Here is a 17,087-nt window from a genome sequence, read left to right on the forward strand (position 1 = left end):
CTAGTGCTGAAGCGATATGATGCTCATATCGCCTGTAGTCAAGAATATCCATACCTACAAAAGAACCGATATTTGCACAGATACATGTAATCAGTAGTCATTCATCACTACTACTATTATTTCAATTTTGAACCCCTTAGTGATTATGGAAAATATACACCCTTGAAATTGTTCACTCTCTGTGTCAAAAAATCCCTAAAAAAGTTAAATGTATATCTGCGCCCAATGTTGGCAGAACAAAAACTTAAATATTTTTACAAATACTTTAAGAAATAAAAACTCAACCTAGGTCCTGTATTCAGGAGAAGCACTTCTTTGAGTTAGTAAAGCCATTCTTGGGAATTATGCCACACGATTTTCACGCCTGGATTTGGGGATCCACTGCCATCCGTCCTTTAAAATTATGTCAGGTTGGATGGTGGATATTGGTAAACAACCATTTTAGGTCTCTCCAGAGATGCTTGAAAAGTAAAGTAAAAAGTATGGCTGGGCTAGTCAAAAACGATCCCAAAGTTATCATGAAGTCTCTCCCTTGTTAATTTAGCTGTGTGTTTAGGGTCACTGTCCTGTTGAAAGATAAACCTTTGGCCCAGTCTGAGGTCCTGAAGAATCAGGAGGCTTTCCTCCAGGATATATCTGTTCTTGGCCACATTAACCTTTCCTTCAATTGAAACCAGTGATCTTGTCCATGCAGCTTAAAAACACACCCACAACATGATGCTTCCATAGCGTTGGTTTACTGTCGGGATTGCATTGGGCAGATGATGATTAATTTCCCACACACACCACGCGGGAGTCCTTCAAGTGTTGTTTTAGGCTTTCGAATTTCTTGCGCTACAGAGAGGCCTACTTCATTTAGGATTATTCTTTACCTCTCTCACCAGGCCTCTTCTACTACTTTTGCTTAGTTTGGCTCAACGACCAGGTCTAGGCAGAGTTTTGATTGTCCCAAACTTCTTTGGGTCCCAAAGTTCTAATGTGCTTGTAGAAACCTCGAGTGTCTCAAAAATGATTTTGTAACCTTTGCCAGATCGTGCTATTCCACTATTCTTTGCTCCTTGGGCAGTTCCCTTGACTTCATGGTTCTCATTTGTCATACTTTCTTAGCTATAACGTCTTATATAGACCGGTGTGTGCCTTTCCTAAAGCCCAATCAGTTTACTGTATTTTTTGGACTATAAGGCACACCTAAAATACAAAAAATGCCAGAAATTTGCACTTGCACATTATGATCCAGTGCGCCTCATAGGCTGAAAAATATGGTAGATGAAATTGGAAATGCTTAATTAAAATGAAATGCTACTTAATATGGTAACCCTTCATGAATATATATATTTTAGTTGTGAAACAATATTTCATAATGGTGGTTTTTGTTATTTAAGATTTTTTGATGTGTTTTTATGCAACCTTAGCCATCGCAGTAGTTTTAATTTCATGCGCCTTATTATCCGTCACGCCTAAAATATTTTACAAAAGACATTTACAAAATATTTTGAAGGTGCCTGAAGTTACTCCAATAAAGGAGCAGAACCATCTCAAGGAGTATCTCATAAGAAATGGACAGGATGTGAGTTCTTTATGCATGTCGCCTCTAGGGATGTGAATACTTCTGACCATGTGATATTTCTGTTTTTCTTTTTCGCTACATTTGCAAAAAAAAAACTACATTTTTGTTTTTTTCCTTTAAAACGGGTTGTTAAGTGTACATGTGTACAAACAGCTGCAATGACACAGAGTCAACAATTTCAAGGCATCTGAATAATTTCCGGATCAACTGTACCATCCATTGTACCATCCATTGGTAATTTACTTTCCTGAAAACCCAAACTATTCTCCAGCCTGTCCACAGGGTAAATATGGGCTAACTTGTGACAACGTGTGCCAGTGTAAAAATGGAGGCACGTGCGACCCTGTGTCTGGGAGCTGCTTGTGCCCCCCTGGGGTGCAAGGTCGACACTGCGAGGCAGGTTAGTATTGATGAAATAATGCCATTCGCACTCACAAACAAAAATGTAAAACAATATATTGGTGCTAGATTATCCTAAGGTTCTTTTTCATCACTCATTCTTGCAGGTTGTCCAAGGGGTTATTTTGGAAGTAACTGCATGAGAAAATGTAGGTGTCCCAACAATGGATACTGCCACCGTTTATATGGAGCTTGCCTGTGTTCCCCTGGATTATATGGTCAACACTGTCATCTACGTGAGTACCAACTTCCCTGTAGTGCCAAATTTAGGAAATTATATCCTTAATTGACGAAAAAATCTATTAAATGCATTTATGATTATGGATGTATTGCTATGAGTGTAAATAGAGTACCGTAAATTGCGGACTACAGAGTGCACCTGATTAAAAGTTGCATGCTCAAATATAAGAAAAAAAACACATTTTTAAAAGCCGCACCGAATTTTGAGCTGTAGGCTTAAACAGTCATAAAACTTTAGTTTCTATGCCCGGTGCACACCGCATGCGGAATTTGGCGTCAACGCCTTGGGCTGCAGAACGCCAACAGCGATGTCTCCCACACTTGACCCCGTTTTCAGCTATGTCATTTTAGTTCTGCTCTGAGTTGTTTACGTTATGTGTTTTCAAATTATGTGACTCATGAAAATGGCAATCAAAATGGTCACATATTTACTACTGCACTGAAAGAAAACACGTATTAAAACTGCGTCACATAAAATGTGAGCCCTTTTCTTCTAGACGACTGTGCCAGGGCAACCATACTGGTAAGAATAGTGCCAGATTACAACACAAGATGTGTCTTTTTGTGTTGTTGCCATTGGTGTTTTCTGCGGTGATGTACTAAATTGCATTCACTTGTTAATGTTCCTCGAAAATTAAAGGAAACGTCACTGACCTGACATTGACGCATATGACACAGAAAGAAAAGTTTTATGTTTTTGTTGGATAACTTCCTCTGTTGTTCAATTTGGATATATAAGTTGAAGACTTGATATGAGGGTGAAAACGTTGAAATACAGTGAGTTTGTTGTAAACAATGAATTTAGTTATGTCAAACCTCCTGTTTTTTTTTCTTGATAAACATAATCTAATTTCTCTCGAAGGGCATCATAAATGTTAACAGAAATCACCAGTGTGTTTTGTATTAGAGTGTATGCGTTGTGTAAAAAAGAATCTCGCTGTTTACCTGTTTGCTGCCAGGTTTTATTTTAAGTATTTAAAGCTGCAGTGTTTAAAATGTAGCAAAAAATAGCAGCTTGTAGTCTGGATTTTATGATAGTATGGTAAGCATTTAAAAAATATATATTTTCAAGTTAAGTAGGTATTTACAGCTCCATAGTGCAAGTCTTCTTTAAATTACTTCATCGGTCACATGAAGTCGTTTCGAAGGAGGTAGTAGGTGAGAAGGCAGCTCCCTCGGGAGCCAATGCCCTTCTAGTTTCCCTTCAATGAGATGGACGGCCAATGCAAACTCGTCGTTGTCTAGCATACCGTCCGCATCTACATCAGAAAGCCTCCAGATATGAGCAAGCACAGAATTTGGCAAAAGTGTTGTGGTCATCCATTCCCTGACTTTGGCGCCACTTAGTTTGCCTTCATTCGGGCTCAGGTTGTAGAAGATCTCGTCGTATTTCGGCTTGTGCTTCTCTACTATCCACTCGGTAGAGTTGTTTTCGTTGTCATTGCCATCTTTGATTTCCTTGAAGGGATGCTTCTTGTAATGATCGCGCCTGAATGTCCCAAGGAAGTCACCATCTAGCACACCAGGAAGGGATTTTTGTATAATTTCCTGGTGCTGAAGTAAAGGTACCAGTTTTGCTATGTCTGTGTTAAGGAGCTTGTCGAGGGAAGCCATCAGACTTGGTTTCAGTTTCTTGAACTTGGAGAAGTTTTGAGTCAGAAGTTGTTCCTAAAAAAGAAAAAAAATCACATTCGGAGACGGAACCAAATTGGGAAAGGAAACAATGACTGAATAATCTTTATGTGTACTGTATTATAGGGTCCTGCAACTGGCTGTATTATTAGCGCACACGCGCTAATCACTGCACCGCCGCGCTGCCCCCTTTTTGAGAACATATTTTCCCATTTTAACAATGATCTGCAAAAATTCACTTCTATAGGAGATGTTAACTATTTCCTCTCATTTGTATACTGACTAAAACAAAAAACTATAATATGAGGACGAAATACTGGTTAAAATGGGTGAATGGGGTATGATATGTTTTGCAGTGTAATCTTGACTTCTGCTTTTAAAAGATTTTAAAAGCTGTTGTATCTTTTAGTATGTAACAGTCTGTTCCTTCTAGTATTTCCTGAACCTTAGGGAAGAGAAATAACACTTCAAACTGCACTTCACAATACTCGTGGACCTATGCCTTTTGATTTGCACAACACTAAATAGAAAATGAGGTTATTGAGTTTAAAATGAGTCACAAAGCGTTTCCTATTTTCCAATGCAAAACCTTGTGTTCAAGGACAAATATTTTGAATGCATTCCATAGCTGACCAGCTTTGGGTCAGATTTAAGCTTAGGTCATGAATGGCACATTATCGTCTGCAGCATTGCCCATGTTAAGCTCTTTTGACGAAGCATTTCATTGTGACCTGCATTTTGGTGCAGTCGGGGAAATCTCCCGCCGGAACTCCTTGTTGCTGCTGAATCTTGGTGAAAATGACTGGAAGCTGGTAGATCAGATTATGTTTCTTGCTTTCTCTGCAAAAAACTGTTGGCATCTCCTGCTTCAGATAGCCGATGATGTGCGCGTGAGCCTGAAAAGAGCGGTTTGGTGAGAATCGAGAACGGAGTCTGAGAATTATTAAAGAGACACTGTGTCGTATTAGTGCAGTGGTCACCAACCTTTTTAAAGCCCAGAGCTATTTTCTGTTTCTGATTAGCGCAAATGGTTACTCTTTTGATATACATTTCTAAAAATAAAACTTATTTTATTGCTATGATGTTACTATGTTATTGACTGGTTGGAACTATAAGAAGTTAGGTAAACACCTAAAAGGTCATGTAAGTAAAAAATCAAATTTACTAGGTAGCGGTTTTCAGAACATGTTCACTGGTTACTGGGATATACTGGGCATCACGTCCGAGACCCCTGGTGTAGTGCACCAAAAAAAAGGGCTGCAAAGCACAAGGCTGAATATAAACTACGGAGACTTAAAGTGACTAAATTGTACAATTTTTTTCCCTCATTTTTGCACGACCTTTCAAAGGTTTTCATTTTTTTGGGGTATACATAGCAGCCATATGGAGAACTCTCATGTCAGTTCCTTCTTGGTGAGCCACATGTTATGTAAAATAAATTTAGATTTCTCAAAATATTACTATTTATGCATGTGAAAATGATAGTTCGTGTATTTTGGCTCATTATCCAAATAAAAATGTTTTTTTTTTTTTTTTTTAATCACTAGGAGGTGCTAAATTAGGGAGCGGGAACATATTTAAGGCCTTGAGAATAAGAGTGCAATACCGCATTTCTACGACTGGCAGCATGAGCACTATAGCACTTTTCTACTTTAAGGCTAGTAAGAAGAAACGTCATTAGGATTTTTTCCATGCTTTCAGTCAATGGGATGCATCAGATCACATGTGAGAATGTGAGAGCCACCTTTTACAGTTTCCTGGATATTTTTTTCAAACTTATAGTTTTTGCAAGTTATTAAACAAATGATGAATGATCCTCAACCCGCTTCTGGAATATTAAGAAAAATGTTCCTGTAGTTTCCAAAGATGTCGAAGATTCGCATCAATAAAACGGAATGGAAGACGAATAATGACCATTCGATTCCTAAGTTTACAATTTTAACAGCGTCACATAGCTATTGATAAATGCCTCCGTATCCCTTAATTTTCAGTATTTTTTCGACAGTTTTACAAAAGAACTCTGCTCGCACCTTCTTTTAAAACTATTAATAATGACAAAAATTAACTTCAACATTCAAAAGTGACTGCTGGAGGGAGACACATTTGAAGTTGGATATTTGTCTGGCTCTGACATTATTATTATTGCATTGTCTTTATGGAATCATCAAACAAAAAAAATAAAATGCACTGAAGAATTAGCATTTGTCTTGAGATAAGGCTTAGAAACTTTGTTTAATTTTGTCTTAACATATACGGTGTGGCTCTCACTGAAAAAAATAATCGAAATATTTGCATTAATGCCTTTCAGTCGAAAAGGTTCCTGACCCCTGTGCTAATGAATGCACAATGTCCCTTTCCACAAAAATTATTGTCCAATATTTTTACCCTCACAAGTCGGGCTCTCTTCACCAAGTCATTGAGTTTTCTCACAGCAGCGTTATGTGGGAGGTTTCTTATGTCAGCCAACAGATCTTCCTCTTCCAAGTCTATTAGCTGGTAGTGGTCACACGTCTGCCTGGGTTCCGACCAAAATGACCCTATGTAAACCCGCAAAATTTCCGGGGTTTTAAACACTTTCCCGAGCGACCACATGAGGGCACCATAAACCCTCATGAGCTGCTGTGAGTCCACCCTGTCAGCCTTGTTCAGAACCACACGTAACTTGTCCTCGTAGCCAAACAGAGCCCCGAAAGCTTGAGTGAGCTCATCCGAGAATTCCAGCTTGTGCGCGTCGAACAGCATGATGATCCGATCTACGCGCTCGGCAAACCAGCGCAGGACTGCTGGCAGGTCGTAGCCTGGGGATAGGGAGGAACATATTCTTTTGATTAACCGCGACAGTAATGGGGTCTGCCCTGGCGCCTCAAAAAAAACAGTGGGAAACATGGAACATATCCCAGAGACACTCACTCTTTGCAAGCCATTGGAGTTACACCCATAAATAAAATGAATGTGTTAAGAAGCAAAAATCTCTCTCGAACACTGTAAAAATGTTTTCATATGCTGTGGTCATGGCTCCATAGAATTTAGGTCTCGCATTATACTAGAAGTCTCAAACTTCTGTGCTCAAAAATAAGGATGGTGTTTGATAACAAAAGGAATCATAAAGTTATAAACAATTAGCCACCCAAAAAAAAAAAATACATGACATAATCCTAACCGGAAACAAAGACAAAGCCGGAGATGGATATGCAATGAAGAAAGAAACAATTAAACACTAAACCTCTAACAAAATGTCCTAACCAGAAACAGGAAACAAAAACAAATCAGAAGTAGCAGTGACAATTGGAAATGAAAATGCCGCGACCACGTGTCCTATCCAAAATGTCGTTGTTAAAGGTCAGGATAATTGGGGATAGGTTTGTGGTTATTGGACACACCTGTTCCCAATTTCAAACCCGGGTGGCACCCTCTAGTGGAAGGAGGCGTACCAGACCCTGAAATTGAGGCCCTACCTAAATAAAAAAAGTGTACAATCCCGTCAGAAGGCACATTGGACCATACGAAGAAATGTTGTTAACTGTGCACGGACAAAAACTTCAGTGATACGGTCGCGTTACAAGATTATCAGGACCGGCCAAGATAATTCTCCAGGGGGCAGGAGTAGAATATTACATAAAAAGAACTGGACCGACCAACAGAAATGAATAGAATGGTCCCAACTTTACATCGGCTCAACCTCAGGCCAGGAACCATCAGCGGTTGAGAAAATTGTCCAGAGTTGCGTCCTCAATGGTGCCCCAATGACCTAGGCTGTTAAGGGAACTGAAAACTTGAACCTCAGTGTGAGTTTGACATGAAGGCTAGGTCTTTACCAACTATATAGGTAGGGTTTAAAATAAGAAACAATTCATTTGCAAATGCAGCCACAATCACAGCGCGTGTGGGATAAAAACAAAAATATTAGCTCGCACAACGCAAATTCACTCTGAAGTGTGTTTTAAACATGGTATTTGAAAGTCAGTGTTTTTTGCTGGCCGCTCATACTTTAAGCATAAAAATTGAATGAAATTGGCAGAAAGAGAAAGAGAGAGAGTGGCAGATAGAAAGACAAAGACGGACAAATAAACAGACTGACGCTGAAACAGAAAGAGAGACAGGGACAGACATAGAGAGGGAAAAACAGCCAGAGAACGAGAGATAAAGAAAGAAATAGACGGAGACAAATAAAGACAGTAAGGCAATAATTTCCTATTTTGTGCAGGAAAAAAAGATATTCATCTCATCTCATCAGCTGCACCGCTTATCCTCAGTAGGGTCGCGGGGATGCTGGAGCCCATCCCAGCAATCATCGGGCAGATATTTCAGAATGATAAAAATGTTTGATGTGATACAGCCTTTCTTTGCTGCAACCTAACTCTGAGTTTGAGACCCCTGCATCTAAGTATATTGATTTGGTTGCTTCATCCGATTTTGCTATACTTTTCACACAATTTGCATATATGGGATGCATTTGCATGTGGAAACCACCATTTGGCGTTGTTACTCACCTCTGCTGAGTTTTTTTCTGGCCGCAGTTAAGATACCTGGCGTATCGATGATGCTGATACTCTCAAGGACCTGATTGGGCATTTGCACGCATTGAAATCTGCAAAAAACGATAAAACATTTTACAAACCAAATTGATTGGGCTGAACGGTGGCTGACTGGTTAGCATGTCCGCCTGCCTGTCCGCTTGCATGTTTTGTCCAGTTCTGAGTGGATTTTCTTTGAGTGCACCGGTTTCCTCCTGCATCCCCATAACCGGGATTGCAGGTTAATTGACGAGTCTAACTTGAATGTGTGATGGAATGCTAGTCTTTTTTCTTTTACCTGCACTTGACTGGCATCCTGTCACGTTTTGATTAGAGTTGCACAATATATTGAATTGATTTGATCAATTCTTCATTTTAAAATTGAAATGTGAAATTGCAGTCTATTACAAAATCAATGGTAAAAATCTATGAGTCTAATTTGAATTTCCAGAATCTATTACTGGTTATTAAAGGGACTGTGTATAATTTAGCTCCTCCAAGTGTTAAAAACATAACTTAATTCATTCAAGAAAGCAATTCTGATTTAATTAATAAGAACCATAAAACATTTTTCAACATACTTGTAGGTCCAGAAATGAGCACGTATTTTACATAACAGCTCAGCTAAAGGGAGCTGAAGTAATTGTCTGCGTCTTGCTGATACGGATACCCAAAAACCTCAAAAAGACTGGGCAAAAAAAAAAAAGCAAAGAAAAGTATAATAGTGCGTTTTGGCTATGCCAGTGAAGTGGTTAGCGCATGTGGGGCACAATTCTGAGGTCATGAGATTCAACCCTCCTGTCTGGAGTTTGCATGTTCTCCCCGTGCGTGCGTGGGTTTCCTCCGGGCACTCCGGTTTCCTCCCACATTCCAAAAACATGCATGCCAGGTGAATTGGCCGCTCCGAATTGTCCCTATGTGTGAATGAACGAGTGAGTTGTCTATCTCTGTGTGCCCTGCGGCTGGCTGGCAACTGGTTCAGGGTGTCCCTTGCCCACTGCCCGAAGATACCTGGGGTGGGCTCCTTTACCCCGACGACCCTACTGCGGAAAAGCGGTGCAGATAATGGCTGGATAGTTTTTGGAGTTTGTAATCTTTCTTGTGCTTTTTTGCACAATTTTTTGGTTGCAGTAAACAAAACAAGGACATTTAGTAGTTAAATAACACAGACTGTCCCTTCAGATAATTGTTACTATTTATTTGAGGTACTTAAGCATGTAAGTTATAAGCTCATGAGTAGCTTTCCCTAATTACGAGTGTTGAGTTGAGTGTTGAGATGAGTTACCAGATTTTCCAGACACTACCACTAGAGACCGCTTGAGACAGCTCACATTCAAATGTTTTTTTAATTGATCAGGAACATTTGTTTTGTTGCTATTTAGTGTTGACTTTGGTGGTTTTTGAAGGCCGGGAGAGATTAATTGGTTTTTTGTTTTTTCTTATTGGGAAACATCATTTGAGTTACAAGGAATTCCAGATATGAGCCCAATCCAAAACGAATTAATCTTGTATGTGGAGGTGCAAATGTATATATCTAGCCTTTCTCTCTTGCTACCTGTTGAGAAACGTATTCCCAAAAGGGTCCAGGTTGCGAAAAGGTTTTTTGGGATCCATAGTGAGGGCATTCCCGGGAATGATTCCCTCCACTTCTCCATGCATGAGGGCTGTGAAACAGTCGGTCGTTGGCTCTGGCCCCACCCTGCTTCCCAAGAAGTCATCCTCGATTAGATATCTGAAAACAGGGAACGTCATGATTATCTCCCAAGAGCTAAGCGAGGATAGTGATAATGTTTTCATTTGGGATCTCATACCTGAATGCTGCATTCCAGAAATGTGGGAAATGGGAGTTCTCTAACTTCTGACCAAGAAAATATTACTAAAATGACACTCAAGTTCGGAGGTCCGGGTCGCAACGGTATAGAAAAAATATATACCACGACTTCATCGAGTTGCTTTAATCTGACGTCACTCGACAAAATGGCGCTGCTCATAGACAATTATAAAAATATATTTATCTTTGTGCTATTGACTTCTCTACCAAAAAGAAATTCCACACTCCAAGTAGAAAACCACATTGAATATCAGCACCATGTTTTACAGGCAGTCGACTAGGTTACCCCAGATGTGAAAACTGGCCCAAGAAGTGACTCAACATCTTTTGGATTTGTTGACTCAGCATTTTCTTCCAGGAAACATTTTGCTTCCCAGAATAACATTGAATACCCAAACCATATTTTACTGGCAGTCGGGTAGGTTGGAAAAAAAACTACGGAACCTGACTGCACTTTTGGTTTAGTTGACACCGCATTTTCACAAAGGACATTCCACTTGTCTAGGCTGGAACGACATTGGATATCAACACCATCCTTTAAAGACAGTCAGGTAGGTTACCCTAGATGTGAAAACTGCCAACAATGTGACTCAGCGCCTTTAGTTTTGGTGACTCTCTAGAAAGACATTCCCCTCATTGAGATCAGAACAACATTCAATTTCAACACAATGCCTGGCAGAGAGAAGAGTTGACCAATATATATTCTATAGACCAGAGGGCCAACACCATCTTTTGCAGGCAGTCAGGTAGGTTACACCAGATGTGAAAACTGACCCCTAAAAGCTGATCTGGCACTTTTGGTTTTGCTTACTCAGCAGCTTTCCCGTATCGACATTCTACTCTTTCAGACCAAATTTGGCCAGGATGACACTCTAGAGGTGAATGACCCTGGCAAAAAGGAAAATGCCACCTAGGAATGGTTTTGCGTCTCAATGCGAGTAGTGTTCTAATGGCGAACTGCAATTCTTGTTTATTTTTTTCTTTGCTTTTGTGTGTGAATGGGTAAGTGTGAAGCACATTGTAAAGCGCTTTGGGAGGTCTTCATTGACTTGAAAAGCGCTATATAAATGCAGACCATTTACCATTTGCTTTTCATTTGTGTGGTTAAAAAACGATGCTCTTGAATGGGATCAGTGCTTACCTGATAAAAGTTGTCTTCCCTGTCGAGTACTGACCCATTACCAGCACCATGGGTTTGTTGTCAAAGTCCGCATCTTCATAGCTTGGTGAGTGGTAGTGATGGAAGGAATAGTGTTTTTCAATAGGCAGCAGTCTTTTGTAGTAGAGATTCCGTAGCTCCTCCGTCACCATGCTGACACCCCCGAGCGATTTAGGATCGCCTCGAAGTCTCCAATTTAACATTGAGAAGAGTTCTTTCCTCGGGTTTACGTCCACAGTACCGGAGTGGCTCAAGCACCAAACACAATGATCGAAGAATGCGCTTGAGCAATATTGTCAGATTCCCACATCTGTATCCAGCAGCGCGACATTGGGAGGGTGGAGAGGGCGTAACCAGAATCTGCAGCTGCACCTCGCAGAAAGCAGGACAAGGGCGGAGTGGAGGTTTTGCTGCTGTATGGGGACACTCTTGGTGGATTTTTTGCAAATTTGGCAACCTGGCAATAATTATGGATTTTTAAGTGCATATTTATCAGTGTTATAAACTTGCATCTGTTTTTCATTTTCAAAACGTTGAGTCGATACCAGAAAAAGTAAACCTTGTCTTAATTATACTTGAGCAACCCATTACTGTATGGTAAAAAAGACAATAGCTAATCCATTGTACTAAAATATAGTGTATAATGCTCATTAACACACTTTTTTCATTCCAAAAAATAACTCAATTTCTGTCTGTGCTATAAACAAGTTTTTTTGTGTGAAATGATTGATCAGTTGAAAACGTGAATGAAATCCAGGGTAAGATCAGGCGGTCGAGTCCTAACAGTGGTTCCACTGTTGATTCATCACACTATTTTAGTCATGGTACCAGAGACAAATTCTAGATAATAGAGAAAACAGAAAGTCATCCTAAAATTCATTAATGAAAACAAAAAAGAATGACAAGGGAAACAACTCTTTGTTGTATTTGATAATAAAGCACACTTTGAAGGACAATAAATAAATAAAATTTACATTTTATGGCAGTATTTTGTTTGTAGTTTATGTTTTTGTCATGATTACCGATGTGATGCACCTGTGCCCGCTCCTTTGATGCCAATTGCCTCGGACTCTAATTGGCTCCTTGTCTCTATTTAAACCCACATCTTTCTGTCACCCGTGGTCAGTCCGTCTGTGAACCTCAGTTTACTCTAGGCAAGCTTTTTTCGAACGACTCACACCTGTTTTTGTTCCCGTCTGTTCCCCGGCTTCGACCCGTTTTTTGATCCTGACCACTATACTCTCCTCTCCTGGCTTTCGACTTGTTTCTGATCCCGGCCACGTTTTTTGCTCTCGGCTACTGCCCCTTTTTTTCCGTTCCCAACACCGCCATCGCTCGCCACGGAAGTCCCACTTCCGCGTTCAGAGCGACCTGCTTCCCGCATCCAGCGATCACCGGATCGTGGGTGCAACCCTTTCCTTTCTTCCAATAAAACTGAGAGAAACGTAACGCAAGTGGGTCCTGTCTCCGCACTGGTCCTGACAGTTTTAAATAGATGATTTTAATCATGGCCTCACCTATTTAACAACCTTTGTCACGTTCAAAGCCCACAATAGATTTATTGTTATCGTAAAAGTTCATGTTGAGATAAAATCGAAAACGTGTTATCTATATTACATTGGTTAGGATTAGGCGCTCCCACCGCTGCGAACCAGGTTTGACTTCTACAAAAGCACAAAAACTTTAAGCATCAATTTTTCTAGGTCAGTGTTCAGCAACCACCGATCCGTGGACGGGTACCGGGTTGCACAAAAAGAAATAGAAGTTGCCTTATTTTAGAAAAAAATGCCGATCGAATGTTTTGTCATGCAGTAATTTTGCCTAAACGTTATATAATGCACACTTTTGATTTATCCACAATAGAACTCAAGGTTCGGGTGTGTGTTACACACAAGGTTTCATGGTAGCACATTACCATATTTAAACAATGTTCGATCCATCAGAAATCCTAACCACAGAACCACTCAAATGTAGATGACATAGGAAAAGGTTTTTTATCTCACCATCACCCTATTTTTGCACTATTTTTACATGTTGTTGAATAGATTGTGCAATGCCAAAATAAAATTTACATATTTGAACAACGATTGATAGTTGAAAAATATTGCTGACCACAGTTGCACCACATTGGATTCAACAGGAATCAAAACGGCATCCCACAATATGAGCACTGAATCCTAACCACAGGACCACTCGAATGTTGATGACATAGGATAGATTGTATCCCATCATCATACCATTTTTACCAACGTGCCATGGTGTTGAATACATCGGGCCATATTTAAATGGTTCATTGACAAAGAAAACTATAAAGACTATACCAAAATAAAACTCATGTTTGAACGATAATTGATCAGATGACATAGGAAAAGGCATTCGATCATATCCCATCGTCACACTTTTTACCCACGTGCCATGGTGTTGAATATGTTAGGCCATATTAAAATCTAATTGAAAACATAAACTATGAATGTAATACCAAAATAATTATTTAATGCTTCCCAAAAGTCCTATTCATCGTCCGATGAATTGTTATTCTGGTAATCCCAAGAGCAAAGAAGTGTTCTGCTGGTTCGAGAGCGTTCTCCATCCGGGCACCGGTGCTATGGAATGCTCTTCCCCCTGAGATCCGATCTGCAACCTCAGTGGAAATGTTTAAATCTAAACTTAAAACTCACTTCTACTCCATAACATATGAATAACCTACTCTTCTCGTCGGCTGAAAAATAGTCTGTGTAATATAGTGTAATAATCTGTGAAGCCCTTTGAGACTCTTCGTGATTTAGGGCTATAGAAATAAAAACGACTTGACTTGACTTGACTTGACTTATTACCCTCATCATGCTTTTTTTGTGTTTATCTTTATCTTTTTGACATTAGTCCCGTGAGGAAAAATAGTGTGATGATGAGATAAAATATAAGGTATTTTCCTCATAATATATATCATTTTTGGTCTAATAATTACAAAATAGACTTTGGCTTATTACTGTTATTATTGCTATTATTACTAATGCATACCAGTTAACTTCAGCCAGTTGCTCCCCTTATTAATGATTGCAATTCCCCCTATTAAGCGATAATAAACCTTATTAACACAACACGGCACCTGTTCTCACAGCACTCAACTTACAGCAAGACAGACTTTGTAACAAAAATCCCGACAATATTACCAATCTACGATGACATTGTCGCCTGGTACTAGTGACGATCCGGATCAGTGATGAAATGGGCAAAATGAGATCAGTCTAACAAAAAAAAAACGTGTTTCCTCCCATCCAAAAATAAGGATATGGCATTAACAAATTGAAATGATAGAAAAACATACAAAATACGGGTAGAATGTATAAAATGATAGGTATGCTAATGTTATTATGGGGCCCGGCGCGAGAATACTGTAAGACATTCAACCGGTCCGTGATACAAAAGATTGGAGACCACTGTCCTTGGTTACACGAAGCAGATCAGCCCCAAGGGGTGTGGTGATCAAAGAAAAGCAACATAATTGGCCAATAGTGACAATGATGTAAACAGACAAAATAACAAACAACACTCTTTTTTATGTCACACAAACAAAAAATCTAAGCAGTTGTTATCGTCTGAAAACAGAATAACAAACATTTGATGATTTACTTAGCGGGTAGTAAAACCAGGGCGGCGCAGTGGTTGCCGCGTGTATGGCACAGTTCTGAGGTCATGAGATCCAACCTTCCTGTGTGGAGTTTGCATGTTCTACCCGTGCTTGTGCGTTTCCTTTGGGCACTCCTGTTTCCTCCCACATTCCAAAAAATGTGCATTTCAGATTAATTGGCCCGTCCAAATTGTCCCTAGGTGGGAATGAGCAAGTGAGTTGTCAGACTATGTGTGCTGGGTGTCCCCTGCCCACTGCCCGAAGATAGCTGGGATGGGCTCCAGCACCCCGCGACCCTACTGAGGAAAAGCGGTGCAGCTAATGAGATGAGATGAGATGAGATATTTGTGCTTACATTACAAGACTGCTTAGGAATTGTGGAACCATTAATTTTGTGTATGGGTGGGGTCCTCTTGGATTAGAATCAACCCAAATAGAAGGGAATGCAAACACATATCCAAGTTGTCTCCATACGTACGGTATGTTGCTTTTTCTTTCCATGCAGGCATATTTTGGACTTGACACGTCCCTCGAGTGGTCATAAAGTCTACTACCCGTATGCTAAGAGTCAGTTACAATTCAATGGCATGTTTAATGGTGCTTTGCAGACTCTAAAATGTTGTTCTACATCATGCATGCTCCACCAGAACACAATGAGTACAAATTGCTCTGACTTTTACCTGTGACTGCGACCCAAAGCTTGAATTTTGTCTTCTATTTTGCGTAAAGCAGTGGTCTCAAACATCTCCTGCAAGACAGTAGGCTCACCAACAGATAAATCCTGCCCAAGCCAATGTTGAAAGAAGCACAAGAAAAAAAGAGCTGTATCACGTCAAACAATTCCTGCAGTTTTAAATATGTCCACTGGATGTCACCAAAGCCAGGTGCCACCCAAAAAGCAAACCACCCACTGTTGCTACAATTACTAGGTACTACCATTTATCAACCAGAGAATATTTGAGGGAGCACCAATCCCAATAGTATTTTACTTAAACTAGAAGCCCCAGACATGCTATTTAATGCAATATCATTTCACTCATATTAGGTGCGTGGACGTCTCTCTTAACTGGAACATTTGCTACCAAACCACAATTTTAACCCCTGCATTAAAAAATACATAGAGAAATACCACCTGTTTGTATTTGTAGAAGTTTAAAGAAGCTTTACAAAATTAAAGTAATCTCACATGAGATCTAACACAGAAATTCCCAAACATTTGTATCAAAAAAAAAAAAGCAGAAAAAATACCTTTTATCTCATTACATCTATCATTTAAGTCATTTGCACTTAAATCATTCAATGTGTGCTATTTCTGTCACTTACCTGTTTGCATCAGTTTCCCTCAGTTAAATAAACTTTAGTGTAAATTAATTTAATTTATTTTTTTACAAATACTCTGTTGACAAAAAATACAAGAGATTGAATCTTGGTAAGAGAATATAAATATTTAGAAAATAAGTCTTAGTAATTTTTTAAAATCAAATCTTAGAACCCTAAATCATAATCTGACTTTATAAGTGAGCCTCAGAAAGATCCCCAGCCCTACAGCTAAGGCACACTTTTCATGCCATTAGTTTACCAAAGACAGGAGTTGCGATAAAAAAATAATGATAAATAAGGGAAAATAAAAACTATGCGATTAAACAACCTTACAGTTTTGTTTGGAGACATTGTTAAGAAGGGATGACTTTTTCCAAACATTTTTTTGCTTGTTTTCCTTTCTTCAGCTTGCCCCAAGTGGACGCACGGTCCCGGCTGTTCGAAGGAATGTGACTGTGTTCGAGAACATTCCGCTGGCTGTGACCCCAAAACGGGGCGCTGTATCTGTAAGCCTGCATACCACGGCTCCCAATGCCACAAAGGTACGATCCCTTCACCGGAAAACATCACTATTTGGTTAGCTTTTATGCAAGAGTGATATGTTTTTAGAAGGGGTCAGGAATGGATGGCTGGCGAGCCCGGTATGGCTTTTGTCTTGAGAACATCTGGATCAGAGATAAAGTGAAACTCATGCAGGTTTACTATGTGTCATTCCAATTTTAGCATATGCAAGTCAACAGAGTGAGTCGGTCATATATATATATATATATATATATATATATATATATATATATATA

At 39.6% G+C, this 17,087-nt stretch overlaps 2 protein-coding genes across 4 annotated transcripts in view; one reads left to right on the forward strand and one right to left on the reverse strand.

The window, feature by feature from the left end:
• The window catches only part of egfem1 (EGF-like and EMI domain containing 1), an 88,525-nt gene that overhangs the window by 31,146 nt on the left and 40,292 nt on the right, over positions 1-17,087 (forward strand). For all 3 annotated transcript variants that reach the window (XR_015851606.1, XM_088346452.1, XM_088346453.1), the window contains 3 exons: positions 1,839-1,967; positions 2,074-2,202; positions 16,698-16,832. Coding sequence is in view for 2 of the 3 variants with exons in the window: in XM_088346452.1 (XP_088202578.1) it covers positions 1,839-1,967; positions 2,074-2,202; positions 16,698-16,832 (393 nt within the window). In the remaining variant the exon portion in view is untranslated. The remainder of the gene's footprint in view (positions 1-1,838; positions 1,968-2,073; positions 2,203-16,697; positions 16,833-17,087) is intronic.
• LOC148358388 (EH domain-containing protein 2-like) lies at positions 3,147-11,608 on the reverse strand. The gene is made up of 6 exons (XM_088346454.1): positions 11,325-11,608; positions 9,908-10,084; positions 8,329-8,426; positions 6,224-6,636; positions 4,570-4,734; positions 3,147-3,874 (listed from the first exon to the last, which is right to left on the reverse strand). The coding sequence occupies exons 1-6, from the start codon at positions 11,543-11,545 to the stop codon at positions 3,317-3,319; spliced, it is 1,632 nt and encodes a 543-aa protein (XP_088202580.1). The 5' UTR covers positions 11,546-11,608; the 3' UTR covers positions 3,147-3,316.

Source organism: Urocampus carinirostris, chromosome 10 (genome assembly GCF_059441175.1).
Source record: "Urocampus carinirostris isolate Australia breed hairy pipefish chromosome 10, RoL_Ucar_1.0, whole genome shotgun sequence".
NCBI lineage: Eukaryota > Metazoa > Chordata > Actinopteri > Syngnathiformes > Syngnathidae > Urocampus > Urocampus carinirostris.

Bases quoted from the DNA above. Each gene is read 5' to 3' on its own strand.
- LOC148358388 (XM_088346454.1), bottom strand. From the start codon at position 11,545: ATGTTAAATTGGAGACTTCGAGGCGATCCTAAATCGCTCGGGGGTGTC. The intron at 10,085-11,324 runs GTAAGCACTGAT...CCCTGTTTTCAG, and splicing joins GGGAAGACAACTTTTATCAG to ATATCTAATCGAGGATGACT. The intron at 8,427-9,907 runs GTAGCAAGAGAG...CGTTTTTTGCAG, and splicing joins GGGAATACGTTTCTCAACAG to ATTTCAATGCGTGCAAATGC.